General features: G+C 32.9%; 1 protein-coding gene across 16 annotated transcripts in view; it reads left to right on the forward strand.

Moving 5' to 3' along the window:
• The window catches only part of NAALADL2 (N-acetylated alpha-linked acidic dipeptidase like 2), a 1,364,432-nt gene that overhangs the window by 1,024,224 nt on the left and 323,735 nt on the right, over nucleotides 1–16,473 (forward strand). For all 16 annotated transcript variants that reach the window (XM_063704380.1, XM_063704381.1, XM_063704390.1 and 13 more), the window contains 2 exons: nucleotides 2,890–3,095; nucleotides 7,529–7,648. In XM_063704380.1, coding sequence (XP_063560450.1) covers nucleotides 2,890–3,095; nucleotides 7,529–7,648 — 326 coding nt within the window. The remainder of the gene's footprint in view (nucleotides 1–2,889; nucleotides 3,096–7,528; nucleotides 7,649–16,473) is intronic.

Here is a 16,473-nt window from a genome sequence, read left to right on the forward strand (position 1 = left end):
AAACTGCTGGGATTAAAGGGGTGAGCCAGCATGCCTGGCTAAGAAAGATTTTAGTTTTTAATGATTTTTTTTTTAAATAAAAGTTTTGGTCTCCAAATTTAGTTGTCCAGTTTTATTCTATGTCTCACTCTGTATCCTTGGTCCATTGCCAAGTTTGTCAAATGTCTGCATGGCTTTAGGTTTTCAACATGCTTATGAAAATGGTCACCTGCAGCTACTCAGGAGGCTGAGGCAGGAGAATCACTTGAATCTGGGAGGCAGAGGTTGCAGTTAGCTGAGATTATGCCACTGCTGTCTAGCCTGGGCAACAGAGAGAGACTCCATCTCAAAAAAAAAAAAAAAAAAAAAAATGGAATCTTCAGATATTATGTAGGCTAATTAAGAGATTAATGGCCATACTTCCAAACACATTGTAAGGCTGAATCAGATATTACTGTCTAATGTGCCTGTTATACAGTGTAGCATGTAACACTCTTTTTATTACACTTTTGCTACTTCTGTTGATTTTGGGACATTTACGCAAGTTCTCCTTGGAGAATTATTCTTTTCCATGACTTTAGTAAAATTGGCCTAGTTGCTAGCTCAGAATTTTAAGATCAAGTTTTACAGCCTCCCAGTTTCTTGCTGGCCAACTCTTACAAAGTTCATGAAAGCCAGTTATTTTCTCTGATTTCTTTGCAGTTACAATGTTGAACAACCTCTGATTGTAGTTCTTTAAATACAAGATATAAATAAATTTGAAAATTGTTACTATTGAATTTCAACAAATTTCCATCATAAGGTTCTCAGTTGAAGCACTAGAATATTTATCATCATTGATACATTCGCAAGTTGTTATTGGAAAACCCAGTTGTACAAATTATACTAGCTTTAGAGTGAAGAAAATTCACTGTACAAAATAAACTCCTGGAATTGAAAAAATCGATTTTACCATTAGTATTCTTCAGTGTATGATATGCAGAGTTTCTCAAATTTTGCTTATTAGAATTTTACAAAAAATTGACTATTTAATTAGCAGGGCGCAGTGGCGGGCACCTGTAGTCCCAGCTACTGGGGAGGCTGAGGCAGGAGAATGGCGTGAACCCGGGAGGCGGAGCTTCCAGTGAGCAGAGATCGCGCCACTGCACTCCAGCCTGGGTGACAGAGCGAGACTCCATCTCAAAAAAAAAAAAAAATGACTATTTACATAACATTTTATTTAATAACTTTGAAGATTAGAAACAATAATCAATTAGCATTGTTTCTTAGATATGGTTTATTTAGAATGCAGACAATTCCAAGCAAAACTTTGAGACATTTATGGGAGATAAGTGAATAAATTCTTGGGTTTTTAACATTTGCAGACACACTCTCACACTATGTATACCATTAATTAAATCATATATATTTTTTTTTTTTTTGAGACGGAGTCTTGCTCTATCACGGGGCTGGAATGTAGTGACACGACCTTAGCTCATTGCATCCTCTGCCTCTGAGGTTCAAACAATTCCCTGCCTCAGCCTGCCGAATAGCTGGAATTACAGGTGCCCGCCACCAAGCCCAGCTAAGTTTTGTATTTTTAGTAGAGACGAGGTTTCACCATCTTGGCCAGGCTGGTCTTGAACTCCTGACCTCATGATCCACTTGTCTCGGCCTCCCAAAGTACCGGGATTACAGGCGTGAGCCACCACCCATTAATTAAACCTTAATAAAATGTTGGCAGATCAAATCAATTGCCAATTCCTGTGTGGAAAACTAAAATATCTTCATACTGTGGCATTTCTTGTAAGGTAGCTTTCTGGTGTTATAAGTCGAAGGGTGATTCATTTATTCCACCCATGTGTAAGACCTACTGTGTGTTGAGCATTGTTCAAAGTGGCTTACAAATAGTAACTCCTAAAACTCAGAACAACTAAATGGAGGATGTACTATTTGTTTTCCTACCTTAGAGATGAAAATACTAAGGCATCGAAAGTTGAAATAAGCTTTCCAAGGTCACACAACTAGTGACTTGCACAGCCTGGATTCTAACCCAAGCAGGCTGGATTCAGGGTCTGCACAATTTACCGTCCAGTTGTGGGACATCTGGTAATAAAATGATATTCAATGAAGAAAAATTTTTGCACAGATGTGTGAAGATACTTGCTCAGATAAATTCAGATATGTTATTATTACTAATAACATTCGCTGACAAGAAAATCAGAGGAAACTCTCGAGGGGCATTTTCAGACTTATTATTGAAAATATTCAGTAATGTACATTGAACAGCTACTTCCATGTGTTAGGAAGGCTCTCCTAATAGTGTATCTAATAAATTTTGAATGATTGCATAAAATAAACTATGTAAAAGGCAACTTTTACAACAGTTGAATGACTTTTGATATTGGTGAATTTTATTTTTTTTCTTCACAGAAAGGAGAGGGCCTAAAATTTTAAGTTGGAAGCTGTAATTAATTCCCTGTGGAATTAATTTATTGCAGAATCCATACATGACTACCACATTTTTAATATTTAAAGCGCCTTCTTAAATGTATTAATAGTTTATTAATATTTACTGAGCATGCATACATTGTTTACAGGGCACTTCCCACTCTGAGTCTGGAAAAATGTTAGATAAGGGTTTCACTGTGGCATATTTACATGCTTCATTAATTAATATTCATGTTCTAAAGGAGAGTAATATGGATGTAAGCTTTGGATTCATAATTGGGTTCAGCAGCTGCCTCTGCTTTGATATACACAGATGTGTGAATTAAGACAGTGGGCAAAAAAAAATTAAAGTAGTCTTAATTATTAGAGCAATTTTGCTTAATTATTGCTCAGTTGTGCAATAGAATTATGTAAATGTCATTAAATTTATTGTTAAGGTTTACATTTTTTTAAATGGCTCTTGTCCCTTTCTATTTTCAGACCGGTATATCATAGTTGGCAGCCATCATCACACTGCACACAGTTATAATGGACAAGAATGGGCCAGTAGTACTGCAATAATCACAGCGTTTATCCGTGCCTTGATGTCAAAAGTTAAGAGAGGGTGGAGACCAGACCGAACTATTGTTTTCTGTTCTTGGGGAGGAACAGCTTTTGGCAATATTGGCTCATATGAATGGGGAGAGGTAAAGCAAAATATACATTAATTACAGTGCTTTTCTTTTCTTAGTTTGCTAAAGTAGACAAAGTAAAATTTTCAAAGCCAAGGGCAATAATGTGCTTCTCAACAAAAGTGTCATATTGCCTAATTTGCTGAGATGGCTTATAATAATAATATGGAATTAGAGCTAGACCACAGCAAACTACGTATGACCTTCAAATATCTTACCCCTATTGTTACCAGACTTACAAACCCTGATACAGTCTAACACACAATAGTGTTTACCTTATTATTGTATTTCTCCTTAGAAGACAGGATGACAGGCACTGGACAAAAAAGGATCAGATGATACATATTATCTTTCTTTTTCTACACTTTCCAGGAATAATCTGGAATTAGGGAACAGTCTCCTATATTAAATGTTTATTACCTTAGCATTATATTTTCTCTCTTCAATATGGATATTGAATGTAAAATACATTTTAAAATCCACTTTTTCCTCCTTCTACCACTCCACTCTTTCACCCTTATCTCCCTACCTTCTGTCTCCTACCTGCCTATCTATTGCCTACCTACCTACCTAACCACCTTAGGAAACCTGTATCCAAATGAAATCTAGCATGCAATGAGGTACAGTTAGAATACAACTGAAATATTGGAGAATTTAAGTCTCAAACTCTTCTGACAGACCTGTGTCTCATAAATGCACTGTATTTTTAATGGAATATGATAACTGATAATTGGATTGATAGAGAGTCTATTTACTTTTGTGATTTGTTTTAAAAAAGAGGTTCAATAGACATATGTAGACCAAAAACACTACATAATTTTACTAGGAAAGCAAGATAATTTAACACTGTAGTTTTTTCACTACTTCAGCTCTGAGGAGAAAAATTTAATAGGAAATTATTTTGCTACATTTTTATTTTTAATCACTCAAAAAAGATAAAATATCTATTAAATCAAAGAAAATATTTAAAAAGGTATAGAAAAGAAGATAGCAAGTATCTTTTTTAATTTGAAGTAAAGAATAGACTTAAAGATGAAAACATTTTTTCAGTGTAAAATTCATCAAGATTCAGACACTGCAAATCGGAATGCTTTTCTGTATGCAAATGAGTGGTGTGAATGTTTGGGCCATATTCAAAAGAATTACTTCAAATGAAAAAATTCCATTGCTTAAAGAATCTTTTTAAGTTGACAACTTTGTAAGTAAGCTGGAAATGAAATAGCTGAACCAACCTCTCAAACTCATATTCCAAATTACTGTAAAGATTGGTAAACAAGTTAAAGAACAGTTTAGGGAATACGTTTGTAATTATACCATTTTTAATACATCAGAAACAATGAAATTAATGTTTTAGTTTTCCTGTAACAGTAAAGCACATATCTTTAAAATGTCTTAAAGATTCTTTTCAAATTCCAAAGATGTATTTTGCTATTTCAAACTATATTTTAGGTCTTCTAGATACTTATCTAGTAACTGTCACAATTAATTTGTGTTAATTCTAAATTAAAAAATATATTTCTGAACTATGTTTTAGAATAGACTAGGCTTGTCTAAATCAATAGTTTCTAATGTAAACATCTCAAACCCCAATGCATGCAAAATTTTATTAAAAAGTTTAGTTGAGCATCAAGCCTGTAAGTTGAATCAATGTGGGCTTGCATGTGTGTGAGCGATAGTTTTTGTCAAAGTAAGTTGATATTTTTGTGGTTAATACACATTCATTCTTAAGTTTTTGTGAAGTCATTGTACCTTTTGATAATTGTATATTTTCTTAGTCAATGATGCTAACAATACAACAACTACAATGTGGGAGTTCACAGGAAAAAAATTTTGTTAATAAGGTTATTCCTATTCAAAACAATTAAGTACCAATGTCTCTGAATGTTTATATATGTATTTACATTTAGCAACTGATTATACATTCATTTACTGGCATTTTAGGTGACTAGATGGGCAAAGACATATGAGTAATGAAAATGGTAAATAATATACATTTGATTATTGGCCTATAAAATGTATTTTTATAATTTACTGTGTCTCACCAGATTGTTTCAATGCAATTCATGAAGCCATTTTGTAAACATCCTATTGAAGAGAAATTTAGAAAACTGCTAGTTGTCCTGTTTTGCCTACTCGTGTCAAATGTAATCCTGAGAATGAAAGAGTTTATGTTAGACTGAAACTAATTTATGCTCTAAATATATTCCCCTGTGAAGGGGAGTGAGGAAAGCCCTTATTGACATGTCATATTGCCCCTTTTAATTTTGCTTGCATAGAAAACTCTGGAAACCCACAGTGGTAGTTAAGAGGATTAGATGATGTTGGTCAATAAACTTAACAATGGAATTTATAGACAGAATTATTAGAGAATTGATTCAGTACTGATCTTGATCTTTGAGAAAAATTATAACATTTTGCTAAATAGGTTCTATACTTTAAAAAGTACCATTTCTTCTGTGAAGAATCTTCATTTGTCAGAGGCTATTGTGGAAATATTATAGATATTGGAGTAAAAGAAGTCATAGTTCAAATTCTCTTTACCATAGAATATGTCATCTTAGGCAAGATTAACTTCCCTAAGACTTGATTCCTCAAATGAGTCTACTAATGCCTATCTTATGAGGGTCTCATGAGAATTATATAGACAGTGTCTATGTGGTAGTGTGCTAATAGAAGCTGATATTTCATAGCACTTAAATAACAGATATTTTTGAACAATATTATGGAAAAACTACTCAAGCTTAAAATTCATCATTTATGTGCACTTAAAATGTTTACTAATTTTAAATGATTGTCTTTTCAGCCCTCTTTCAGAGGTATAGCTGAATTTTCAACATAAAATATGGATAACAGTGAAAGCATGCAGTATTTATGTTTCTGTCCCTGGCTTCTTTTAGTTAGCATAGTGTTCTCCAATTCCATCCATGTTATCACAAAAGAGATATGTTTCTTGTTTTTCAAGGCTAAATTGTATTCCATTGTGTATATATAACACATTTTCTTTTTCTATTCATCTGTAACAGAGTGTAGAATGGTGGTTTCAGCCTGGGGTATGGAGGGAACGGGGAGAAAATGGTCAACTTCTATTATATATTGTGTGGCATGGTGAATATACTTAGTAATAGAGTATTATACATTTCAAAATTGTTCAGTAAATTTTATGTGTTCTCATCACAAAAAAATGTAACATATTTGGGGTGATGAATATGTTAACCAGCTTAATTTAATTATTCCACATTATATTCATAAATCATAACATCACTTTGTACTCCATAAAATTATATAATTTTAAGCTGTCAATTTACAATGAAAAAAATAAAAATAAAATAGGATGACATTATCAATTTGACAGGTGTATGAGTCCTTGTAGTCTTTCATTTCATAGTATTAGAAGAAGAAAGATACTTTCCCAAGTTATGACATAATGTAATCTTTTAGGACATTTCTGTAGAACTGCCACCATGACAGTTATTTGTTAAATGCTTGCACAAAAAAACAGGAAAATAGCAGAAAGACTTAGTGGTCCTTCTTAATAGGATCAGTGGTGTTCAATTTTGTGTGGTAAGGAGCAGAAGAGAAGTGGAAAACTATTATATGGAATCATTTGGTGTAGCTTGTGTGCATGAAATGCATCAGGTTTTTTTTTAAGGTAATATTTGCAAGATTACATTGTATTATGGCCCATTTTACTGATAACACAGGGTTATTTTGTGCAGAGTAGCTCATTGCTTCAAAAGTAAAGGGCTGGTTTTATTCATCACTGAAGTGGTTTATCTATATCTCTCCTCTTATTCAGTAACTCTGAAATTAAGTTGCATTCATATTCTGTAGTTAAATCCATACTGTGTTAACCTTTGAAGAACATTTTCTCTTAAAATTTGACTTTTGTCAGGAACATGCTTTAATATATTTTATTATATATCTAACTCTTACCACTCTTGTTTAAAATCCTTTTATAATCTTTGTGTACACTATTACATAGTATAGGATCACTTTTTTAAGGAAGTAATTATGGCCGGGTGCGGTGGCTCACGTCTGTAATCCCAGCACTTTGGGAGGCTGAGGCTGGCAGGTCACGAGGTCAGGAGATCAAGACCATCCTGGCTAACATGGTGAAACCCTGTCTCTACTAAAAATACAAAAAATTAGCTGGAGGGGTGACCAGCGCCTGTAGTCCCAGCTACTGAGGCAGGAGAATGGCGTGAACCCGGGAGGTGAAACTTGCAGTGAGCTGAGATCACGCCACTGCACTCCAGTCTGGGTGACAGAGCTAGAGTCTGTCTCAAAAAAAAAAAGAAAGAAAGGAAAAAAAAAAAAAAAGAAGGTAATTATGCAATATAATAATTTTAAGTATGAAATGAAATGTTCATTATTCAACATCTAACTAATAAAGTAGAATCTATTTATTTGTCTTACAGATAGATCCTTTTTTTTTTTTATTATTTCAGGATTTCAAGAAGGTTCTTCAGAAAAATGTTGTGGCTTATATTAGCCTCCACAGTCCCATAAGGGGGAACTCTAGTCTGTATCCTGTAGCATCACCATCTCTTCAGCAACTGGTAGTAGAGGTAAGACAAACCACTATTGTATCAAATGATTATGCAAAACCGACCTTTTCTCTATATTTTGACATTTCTTGATTTTTTCATTTATTTTTAAATATGCATCAAATGTTGTGTAAGTGTTTTAAGAAATGATCTATTGCTGACATTTTATCAATATACCTTAACTAATTTCTTATGTTCTGGAATTCTTCACTTGCTACTCTTTTATGGTCATATTTCTAGAAGACATGAGTCACACAGTTATAGAGAAGGTATACAAAAATACATTTTTAAAAAATATATGAATTTAGCTCTCAAATTCCCAATTCTGTAATCTTGACATTTTATGATAAGCTTGGTTACTTTTGAATTTCTTCCTCTTCATTCTTGTTTTAAGTCAATGTGAGACCTGTCCTATCTTTACAACTGCTGTGTAGGCCCCCTGAGAGCAAGAATATAGTGATAACTAAATTTAAAAGATTTAGAAAATATTGTTTGAAAAATTACCTGTGGAAAAAGAAAACATGTTTTCTTAGTATCCTGAAAAATCATATATTTTTTATGTTTCATTGGAGTTACTTATTTTGAAAATATTTTGTCACTTCTCACCTAATTTAAAAAATTTAGCAGAACATTTTTTCCTGTTTATTAGTAGAGTTCACACTTTTATTTCTGCATTCTTATTATGAATTTCACTACAGATAAAATATGTGCTATTTCTCATTATGAAAACAATCATACCACAACTTAGGGATGGTTTCCTCTTAGCCTCAATGTCTGTTAATTTATATATTGGAACCAATCTTTCAGATGCCCACAGGACTTTCTGGGGAGTATTGCAGGAACTGAACTAGAAAAAGAGAGAGGTAATAAACAGAGCTTTGAATGAGCCATAATTTTTGATTGAAGTGTAATGCAAACTAACATTTTACACCTTTCATGAAGTATTTTTTAGCTTAATAGTTTTTATTGGCATTTCCATATGTAGTACAATAAAGAAGACATTATGAAACATGAAGTAGATAATTCTGTACATTTAAAATCAGCCAAGCCCCTGTGTGCATGCCTAAATTATATCCATATCTGTAAGTTAATTTCTCCTGCTCTGTGTACTACTTTGAATTCCTTGACTCCTACCTGCTTGGAAACCTTGCAAAAGCAAATGAGCCTCGGATGTCTCCCTTGGAAATTTAAGATATTTCTGAATGAGTGAATTACAAGGTAGAAGAAATAGTGATCTCAAGTATCCAGAAATAGAGGAGGGTTGGTTTAAAAATGTGTCATTTTCTTATCATGTGTGACAAGTTTTATATTTTGAGAACCTTGAAAGATATTTAATCATTGAAATTGATGGGTAAATAGAAATAGTTAATTATTAAGAAGTGTTAAATCTACATAATGTTATTTCTGAGAATATAATGCTATTTAAAATATCTTTGCACATCTTTTAACAGGACTAAAATATTTCAGTATCTAAACCTAATTATGTGAGAATACAGTATGGTTTCTCAACCACAAGTGATGATTGATGATTCACAAATGATGACACACATGTCAACATGTACCTCACTTTTTGGAAGAGGAGTCTTTTCTGTTCTATAATTGAAAATGTTTGCACACTAACAAATCTAAAAATGAACTGGAATGTGTATAGAAAATATTTTTTTTCTGTTGAGATCGTGTGTCTGTGTATGTATGTGTTCATGTTTCACAGAACAATTTAGAAGGTTAGGAATATCACAACTTCAAGCAAAGGATAGCATTATGTAATTTCAATCAATGGGGATTACTTATATATATATATCTAATTTTATGGAATGAATATAAATAACTTAAGATATATTCTCATACAAAAATTTAATATCACATTTTAAAAAAATTATATATTTTTAAAACTCAAATATATAAAGGTTTATACATTTTATAAACAACTCAAATCTATAAGTGTTAAGAGATATGAAGAAAACAAAACTTTACAGTAATTTACATGATTTAATTAAAACAATTCACCAGTAGTAAAAATTAAAAGAAATATATAAAGCCTTTTTTTGAAATAAAAAAGAACTAAAATGATAACATCCAGAACATATGTAACTTCACGTCCAATATTGAAGATTTTATCAATGATTAAGGACAAAGATATTTTATTAATTTATTTAGATTTATTTTTCTTTGAGTGTACATACAGTAGTGGGATTGCTGTGTTGAATGGTAGATTTACTGTTAGTTCTTTGAGGAATCTCCGTACTGTTTTCCCTAGAGGTTGTACGAATTTACATTCCCACCAACAGCATATAAGCATTCCCTTTTCACCACAATCTATGCCAATATCTGTTTTTTAACTTTTTAATATTGGCCATTGTGGCTGGGGTAAGGTGGTATCTCACTGTGGTTTTTTTATTTGCATTTTTCTGATGATTTGTGAAAAAAGCATATTGACTAAATTGTAAATGACACAAGACTGTATAGAATATCTAATCCTTTGTATAGCAATATGTAGATTACAAAAGATTTCATCAAGTTCATATAATAGATTTAAATACATAAGATGAAATCTTTAAAGTATTAGTATGAAATACTGCATTTAATTTTTTATAAGCTAGATACATATAGGATGTTTTAATGGATTACAAGCTTGATATGAAACAAAACTGTAAAATGGATGTCCTAAATCAAACACCAGTTGTAAGTACATTTATAGAATGTTATTCCAATCAAAGAGTTGGTAGTCCCACAGTATCTGGTCTATCAGACAACATCTTGATATGATAGTCTTATTACTCAAGTCACAATTACTGGATATATTGAGGTATAATTCACATACAGTAAGATTCTCCATTCTTCAATGTACAGCTTGATAAATTTTGACAAATGTATATAACCATGTATACACAATCATAACCATGTATACACAATCACAATCAAGATATACGGCATCTCTATCACAGTCACGCTCTCAGCATCACACAACTGCTGCTGGCATTGGGGGGAGGTTTGCCACTAGTGATTCAGGACTGTTTTTCATACCTCTTCAGTGCCTTTCAGCAATATGAAGTTAAAACCAAGTACTTTGAGTGCTCACCTTGTATTTGGTTCTTATGAAGGTTTTTTCTCATGTAGATAGTTGTTAAATTGGTGTCCACTTTGAGTGGAAAATCGGTGGAGCCTTCTATCCCTCCACCTTGCTCTGCCCCAAGTCCCCAGCACCTTATTGTAAAGAACACGGTGAACTTACTTTAACCCAGTATTCATATTGAAGGAGCATTATAAACGGTAATTATACATTCTCTCATGCACAAACATTTAAGTACACACACACACACACACACACACACACACACACTTAGTATTGTATATATTTGGGTATTATATATTATATATTTATTTCTTGATTTATTCTACTGGAGACCTTAGGATGTTCTGTAGACATCAGTGGAGTGCCAGTTCCTCTGATTGAGTAGAGAATAAGAGATCCTTGCTAAGATCTAATTTCTTGGGGGGATAAAAGCCCTTTTTTGTAATTTTATTTCCATTGACTCCTTAAATGTACAAAAAGATGTACAGGTAAGTGACCTCTTAGTGAAACACAAGTGCCTTCATGCAAAGAAGATTATGAAATTAAAGATAAGATTTATCTTCAAATAATAGTTTTTAAATTAAGATGCAAAACAAACACATATGCACCTCTCCCTATATGTTGCTGTTCTGCTCTTAGTTTTCAAAATCATCTTTTCTAGATCACAGAATGTATTGATTTTGCCTTTAGAAAAACAGAATTTGGTCATCCATATTTTAGGCAGCATTCTGTAAGTCTTAAGAAAATAGCAATGAAATTTCCAACAGGTTATTTTGGGAAAACCTGCAGCATTTGCACATATGAAAGCAGTCCATCTAGCCATATTCTATTTAAATGTTGCTTTTGCAGCACCTGCCAGAAACTGGCCAACCTGATTAAAACTAAATAATTACATCAGTATTGTAGAACTTTGCAGCGGATAGACAGTGTTTTTTTAATTTAATTTAATTTTAGAGACATAGTCTCACTTTGTCACCCAGGCTGGAATGCAAGTGGTATGATCATAGCTTACTGTAACCTTAAACACCTGAGCTAAAGCAATCCAACACCCTCAGCCTCCCAGGTAGCTAATCCTATAGGCATGCACCACCATGCCCAGCTAATTTTTTAAAAAATAGTTTGTAGAGATGGGGGTCTTGCTGTGTTGCCCAGACTTGTCTCAAACTCCCGGTCTCAAGTGATCTTCCTGCCTTGGCTTCTCAAAGCGCTGGGATTACGGCCATGAGCCACTGCACCCAGCCAAATGTTGTTGTAGTTGTAGTCGTTGTTGTTGTTTTAAGTCTCTGAAAAAGTAGCAAAGATATTTTTGTAGTTTCTTCTTTAATTTCCTGTTTTACTTTTTTTATATACAAAGCACCACAAAATGCATACATATATTTCAAGTCAACTACGTTCGTTGGAGTTTTTGAGCTCCTAACTTGTCTATAGTATTATTTCTTCATTGTGAATATCCCGTTTGTTGCAAAGCCTACTGATGTGCTAAGTATTTAAAGAGAACCCAAGCTGTGCACAGCATTGCTTTAAGTGTTGTAGGACACAGTAAGCAGATGAAATGCCCCTGTTGCCCAGGAGCTTGTAATTTTACCAAGAACTTCAGATGTGCATAAATAGCTAAGATATAAGAGTGAGTGTGATATGTGCTATCCTAGAATTCACAGGAAAGGGAAAATATGATTGGTTTAATTTGGAAACATGCATTATATGACAGTGGCAAAAAACTGAGTGGACTCAGAATCTTAAACAAATTTAGCCATCTGTCTTTTCAAACCTCAATCCTTCAATCAAGTAAAAAACAAACAAACAAAAAACAGCATTTCTCTTCAAATCACAAGAAATAATGCTCATTCCCATTTTCTTGCTCAATTGAGTGCAAAGTTGTTATGCTTCTGCTCTTTTCTTCTTGTGTGAGGGCGACTAAAATGCCACAGCTTTGCCTACTGAGGTACTTACACAGTTACTTCTCTAACAGCCACTGTATTGTTTTACCTTCTGACTGACCATGCCACAATTCTTTAGGGTATAAAAACAATACAAGTCTGACATTTTTGCTTGAGTGACTGGAGCCCTGACTTTCAAGTAACAGAGATATTTATTATTTTTGTCTTGACTTTATATTTACACATTCTGGAATAATAAAAATAACAACTAAGTCTTATAATAAATCTAAATTAAACCTTGTTATACCCTAGAGCTTGCACAAGCTCTTGGATAAGTCAATAGATATTCCCTTGAAACAATACCACTAGGCTATGATTTTAATATTTGAAAGGATTTCCTCAGGTCAGGCATCAGAGAAAAGGCCCCCATCTTCTTTCTGGGGGCAAACACCAAAACATTGAGAGCTGTGTTCTTGAACACTTGCTGAGAAACAAACAGCAGATAGGTTACCAAATCCAGAATCCTATAAATAGCTTAGAAATTTACAGATGTTTCTTAAACTTCTTTAAGTGTATATATAAATCAATATATAAATGCATCATCAAGCATCTTTTAGAACAGATGTTACTACTTTTCTAAATCTCTTCTAACACTTTCGAACCTGACTCTGTATTGACTGCATTAACACGTCATGGGTGAATTTCAGACTAAAGTCAATTCAGAATGATGATATTTAGCATATTGATTTCCCAAAGAATTATAGAACTTCTTTATTTTGTAATTGAAAGCCTGTAACTTTGTTTGGAAAACACCTGCATATTTTACTTTTTAGAGCTGTTGAAAGGGGAAAAGGCCAAATGAATTAAAGTCCTAACCAGAAATCGCTTAATTTACTGTACCTTCGTTCCTTTGTCTTCTATTTTTGCTCCATCCTGTTATATCATTTTCATATTTATGTGTTTGTTATTCCAACTTTAACCAAAGACTTCTATCTGCTACTGGATTTTCATAATATGCTTTTGCATATACATGTAGTTACAAATAGTCACTGTGCAAAAAATGTGGAAAACAATGTGAGATGAACAGTCCATGTGTTGCTCTGGGTTTGGATGGCATTACTGCCTCAATAGAGCCATTCAAGGGTTTTTGTTGTTGTTGCTTTATTTTGTATTGTTTCACTGGTGACACAATTTAGACTTCTTTTTTCCAAACACTCTTTTTTTGGTTACTTGCAACTTTTTTTTCCACAAGAATTGTTGACCGAATATATAGTAGCAGATCACAGAAGGTACGGTGCTAAAATAAAAATAGCTGTCTTCTCACTCCACTCTTGATGATTTAATTCAGTACTGAAACAAAGCTAAATTTCTTTTCTGCTTCCTGTAAGATATAACAGTACAACTGATGTTGAAACATTCTGTTAACTTGTCTTTCATGACACATGACATAGATTTTTTTGGGTTTTGTTTATATATTTTTGTTTTGTTTAGTTTTTAATGAGAGAAATTCTATTTTCTTATTTACCATGAATTGCAATTCTTTTCTGGGGGTACTCCTTAATTTATCTTCCTTTCTGCTGGTGTTTTTACTTCTAGTCAACGGAAGCGACCATAAAGACTAATGAACTGATTTAAAACCCTTCTTTACACTGCGTTACCACTTTGATAAAGATTCACATTTAGAATTGTGATTCTATTGGCAGGTTTATCTATCTCCTGAGTTTACAAGGTTTTGCTTTGTGTTAAAACTAATGCATCCCTCCAGTTTACTACTGTTTTACAAGGTTTTCTGTTCAGTATATACTGACAGTATGTAAATCCCTTTTTATTTAGATCTAGATAACAAGAGAAGTCTTAGTGAGATTCTGCTTAAAACTCCAATTTTCAGAAGGCAGCTGATTTGTATATTACGACTATGTAACCAAAAAGAAATCCAAACAATTTGAAACTTGAAATACTATTTAGCTTGAACTCAGCCATCCCGTCATAATTAATATCACATTGTTAAAATGGCTTAAGCTGAGTTACTTTTTGTCTGCAATTTTTTGATTGGTACACTGGACACAGGCCTCTTCAGGACTTGAAAGAGTGACTGTTTACTCAGGACAGGTATTAGTGAATCACTACTGTTGGGAGGTTAGATAAAATTCTGTAACAGTATCATTAATGCAGTACAGTACACTTTTCCATTTAAAATATGAAATTTACTCTGATAAACTGTTGCTTTATTTCCCCCCTTAAACACTGACCAAGTCTTACATGTTTTGGTTAAAAACCTATCATTAATGCTATCAATTAATAATTGACATAACACTACAATAGTGATATTCGTTCTTATGACATATGACAATTTAGTATTTTAATGAATAATGAAATAAATTTAAACAGTTTTTTGCTGAACAAAATAATAACCGTCTCAAAAATAAGTACTGGGGTAATTTTATTATCTGTTGTTATGTACTTATCTTTGATAAATTTTATAAATTGTGGATTCTTGGTTTTTGCCATTTCTCTTTTTAAGTTGTAACCTGATTAAACAATTTTGTGTTTGAATCGTTTGCTTGAATCTTTAACAAAATAATTTGGTTCAATGAAAGAAAAGGTAATCAATGTAATAATAATGTTAAATAAATAGTTAAACAAACAAATATACCAATGAACTTACTTTGAACAAGCATTTCCCAGTGCGCATTATGAAAGGTATACAAAGTAGAACCTTCAGTATGTTATCTTGCATTATAAAGATCCAAAGCTAAATAGAACATGCAGCCTTTTCCAAACTTGTTTTACTCTGGAACATTTTCCTTCAGACATCTTGTGAAAAATGGCCACAGGAATGCTGCTGTAAACAAACCCTATAATATTTAAAATATGAAATTGTACAAAAACGAAGTTTCCAATATCTTCACTTTGATAATGAATTTTTCAAATGTCAAGATCCACAATTTGCATGTTTCAGTGCAAATACACTTTTTCAGAAGCACAACTCTATATACAGTGCTGATAAGGCTTGAAGGCACTGATTACTCCTTCCCTTTGATCTGGAATTTCACCTGCAAATTTATAGCCTTAAGTGTCTTATAACCTGACATGAATCTCTCCATAGTTACTACTACTAACTGTATTTTTAGTTGCAAAATTATAATTTTAAGGTGAGAATTATAAAATAAATTGAACAGCAGAACATTAAGCTATTTTAACCCTGAAAAAACAGTTCTCCTAAGGGCCATGGATAGTAATTTTATGTATGTCTTCAAGGTTTACAGAAACAATTTCAATTCAGCCTAAGGAAGAATTCTCAAATAGGAAGAATTACCTTCAGGTGCTCAAACACTGCACTGATGTAGGGAAGAGGAAGTGAATATTTTTATGGATGAATGCTTTAGTCAATATTTATTTATAAAGTAATTCATTCATAAATTCATCTTTTATTTGTGTTTGTTTAGCTTTTATAATATATAAAAGAGCTTATAATTTATTTCTAGGTGCCTCTGTTTTCTAGGCTAAGAGCTTTCATATTTATAGTTTATCTATATTGTGCCTTAACAAATTCTGGCTCTAAATCTACAAGCCATATACGATAAACACTGGTGAAATACAAGAAACCATGAAAATTGTAGGTCTAGTGTTAATGTTTACAACTCTTTTCTGAGACTGTATAACCACATAAACATAGCACATTGTTGTAGACATATATCAATGGCAACGATCTCATCCAGAAACAACTCTAACTCATTTATCTTCTGTAATCAATGGTAACTCCAGAAGGAGTTTAAGATGGCAGTAGCCTGGATTGAAATAGACATGATGTAGTGAGGTTTAGGGAGAAAAATCTATTTTAGAATCATAGCATCAAAAGCAGTATTCTATTCCACAGCACCCTTTTTCAAGTAAAG

Source organism: Gorilla gorilla, chromosome 2, assembly GCF_029281585.2.
Source record: "Gorilla gorilla gorilla isolate KB3781 chromosome 2, NHGRI_mGorGor1-v2.1_pri, whole genome shotgun sequence".
NCBI lineage: Eukaryota > Metazoa > Chordata > Mammalia > Primates > Hominidae > Gorilla > Gorilla gorilla.